This window comes from Rhinopithecus bieti, unplaced genomic scaffold (genome assembly GCF_001698545.2).
Source record: "Rhinopithecus bieti isolate Rb0 unplaced genomic scaffold, ASM169854v2 scaffold_10706, whole genome shotgun sequence".
Classification (NCBI taxonomy): domain Eukaryota; kingdom Metazoa; phylum Chordata; class Mammalia; order Primates; family Cercopithecidae; genus Rhinopithecus; species Rhinopithecus bieti.
Genome location: NW_016806811.1, coordinates 1,420,501 through 1,423,292, shown reverse-complemented (window position 1 = coordinate 1,423,292; position 2,792 = coordinate 1,420,501). Strand labels below are relative to the sequence as shown.

Sequence of the window (2,792 nt, the reverse complement as noted above, 5' to 3'; positions counted from 1 at the left end):
CCAGGTGAGGCTGGGCTGAGCGGGCTCGGGCGCCGCTGCCACTGCTGCTGCTGCCTGGCCGCGGAGCGAGGAGGCGGCGGCGGCGGCTGAAGCGGCGCCGCAGCAGCCGCGCCAAGCAGCGGCGGCCTCGGAGGAAGAGGGGTCGCCGCCCGGGGTTCTTGCGGCCGCCTGTCGTCGTCGCAGTATTTCCTGTTCGGATTATCTTTTGCTTCCCCCCAGCTGCCTCCTGCCCTCACACTCCCACTCCTCCGTTTCCGCGGTCGAAACTGCCCTCGGCCCCGGGTAGTCTGCCCCGTCCGGGGACCCCCGTGCCTCCCCTCCTGGGCTGCGGGGGAGCCCCTCCGAGACCATGAGGAAATTCAACATCAGGAAGGTGCTGGACGGCCTGACCGCCAGCTCGTCCTCGGCGTCGCAGCAGCAGCAGCAGCAGCATCCGCCTGGGAACCGGGAGCCAGAGATCCAGGAAACGCTCCAGTCCGAGCACTTTCAGCTCTGCAAGGTGAACGGAGCGCGCAGCCCCGCGACGCCGTCATTGAAAAATTGGGGTTGTTTTAAGGGGGCTACTCGGGCTTTACATGGGAATGCAAGGGAAGAGAACGCCAATAATAATAATAATAACTGTAATAAAAGGCTCGCTCCTCCCCTGGCAAACCTTTCTTCGGTGGGTTATTTTGGAGATTGATACCTTTACTCCTTCTCGTTGATTTTTCTCTCTTCCCTTTGCACATGCAGCAATCATTTCAAGGTTGCTTCAAACTATTATCCGACCCTTAATTTGTATTCTGACACCACCAGTAATAACCTGGAAGCTTTTATATTCAATCGTTTTAATATGATTCACCAACTTCGAAGTTTCCTTTGGAAATGGTGTCTAATGAATGTTGTTTATCAAAAAGCCAAACCTGTTCTACCACACCTTTGCTCATCACTTTTCCCTTAAAATGTGGTGAGTGGCTTACGATATGAAATCGTAGGGTTCTTTTATCATTGTTTTGTTAAAAGTTAGTACTGAGATTTTTGCCTGTTAGTGGCACGATGATTACCATAGCGTTCTGTAATTCAGAAAGAATGATGCAGCGAATTAATTCACCAGTTGCTTAATAAGAAACACAAACTTGTCTCGGTATTAATACCTGCCTTTCTCATAAATAGCCATGTATTTGTATGTCAGAGTTTCTTAAAAGTGTGTGTGTGTGTGTGTATGTATATATATCTAATGCCCTAAAAGGATTATGGCCTTAATAGTAAATTGCAAAAATATATGTTGTACTCATCTTCATTCTGTTACAAGTGTAAAATGTTGGGATAGAGGTTTGATTATTGCTCTACTGAATGCTTGACTAAAGTAATTATATGACAGCTTTTCCTTAGAAGTACTTGCGTTAGCATCCAAATAAAATAATGATGAAATGAATACTGCCAAAATAAAGTATGAATTGCATTTAATGGGTTTACAGAATTTTGTACTATTGCAAACTTTAGTCATTTGGTGTCGGATGTAATAGTATGGAATATTAATAAAATATTTTCTTCTATGGGATACCAGTATGGAAAAGCGAAATTAAAGTATATCGCTGGACTAGATTTTTGTTTCAGGTTCTATGTGAATGACGTTGTGAGTGTAGGTTTCACTTATTTTTTTTAAAAGCAGTAAGTGCATGTGTATGTGTGTTTTGCATCAGTGGTAGTGGTTCTACATTCTAACGCCTCTGTTGACTTTTCTATTTTTAAATTTCGCTTGCTGCCTTGGTTGCTGTGATGTCACTTGCCCATCCCTAGACTGTTCGCCATGGATTTCCCTATCAACCCTCAGCCCTGGCCTTTGATCCTGTACAGAAGATCCTGGCAGTGGGAACTCAGACTGGTGCTTTAAGGCTGTATCCTTTTTTAAATTTTATTTTTTAACTTCTACTTTGTTCTCCCCGGTCCTTCTGAGGATTAGTACCAAAGAAAATTTTTATTTTCCTGTTGGTGTGATCAGATATATACTATGAGAAGTCATGTGTTGGCTTTTCCCTTGATTATAATTCAGCTCATATACTGCTGTGATGTTTCTCAGCTCTTCGTTTATAGTAGCTAAACATATATCCACAGAGAGGTCTGAAGTTTTGTTATAGTAACTATTTTATTTGTAAGGAGATAGAAGTTTATAAGGAAAAATATATCTGTTTATATTGTTGGTCTGATGAATGGGGTATGTTAAGGATGAGATTTAAAGACAATTTAAAAAATATTATGCATGGTGGATATTGAACTTATGACCTATTCTAATAAATTAGAGATTGGATTTGAATCTGAATTTGGTTGTTTTTGATATGTCCATGTAGAAAAATAATTAGCAGAAGATAAATGCAGCAAATTAATTTTCTGTAAAGTTATAAATGGTTAATACTTCTACCATTTTTTAGAGCATTTTCTTGAAAAATGCATAGGGTTAAATTTATTCTCTCGATATATTTTTTCTCTCATAGTCTACATTTGTTATGTATTTGTAAAACTGTTAGGTTACTATACATTAAACTACTAGTATAGAAAGAATTTTCCTGGTTATGTTTGAACTATATTAGTTTTATCAAGCATTTTTTTCAAATACTTCAAAAGATTTTTTTCAAGATAAATTTTTAGTGAGAACAGTACAGACTACTCACTTTCTATTTTTATATTGAAATGTTTTCTTTTACTGTGACTTTGAAACATACTTAACCGAAATATATTCTTATTTTTAAACTTAATAAGATTTGGATTCATCCATCTGTAGGATATCTACTTCCTACGTATTAATGAGTAATGTG

The 2,792-nt window shown here is 39.9% G+C and overlaps 1 protein-coding gene across 1 annotated transcript in view; it reads left to right on the top strand.

The window, feature by feature from the left end:
• The first annotated feature begins 6 nt into the window (after positions 1-6).
• STXBP5 (syntaxin binding protein 5) overlaps positions 7-2,792 on the top strand; it is a 202,835-nt gene continuing 200,049 nt past the window's right edge. Inside the window, exons 1-2 of the mRNA XM_017877616.1 lie at positions 7-499; positions 1,780-1,877. Of these exons, the coding sequence (XP_017733105.1) occupies positions 350-499; positions 1,780-1,877 (248 nt within the window). The 5' untranslated portion in view covers positions 7-349. The remainder of the gene's footprint in view (positions 500-1,779; positions 1,878-2,792) is intronic.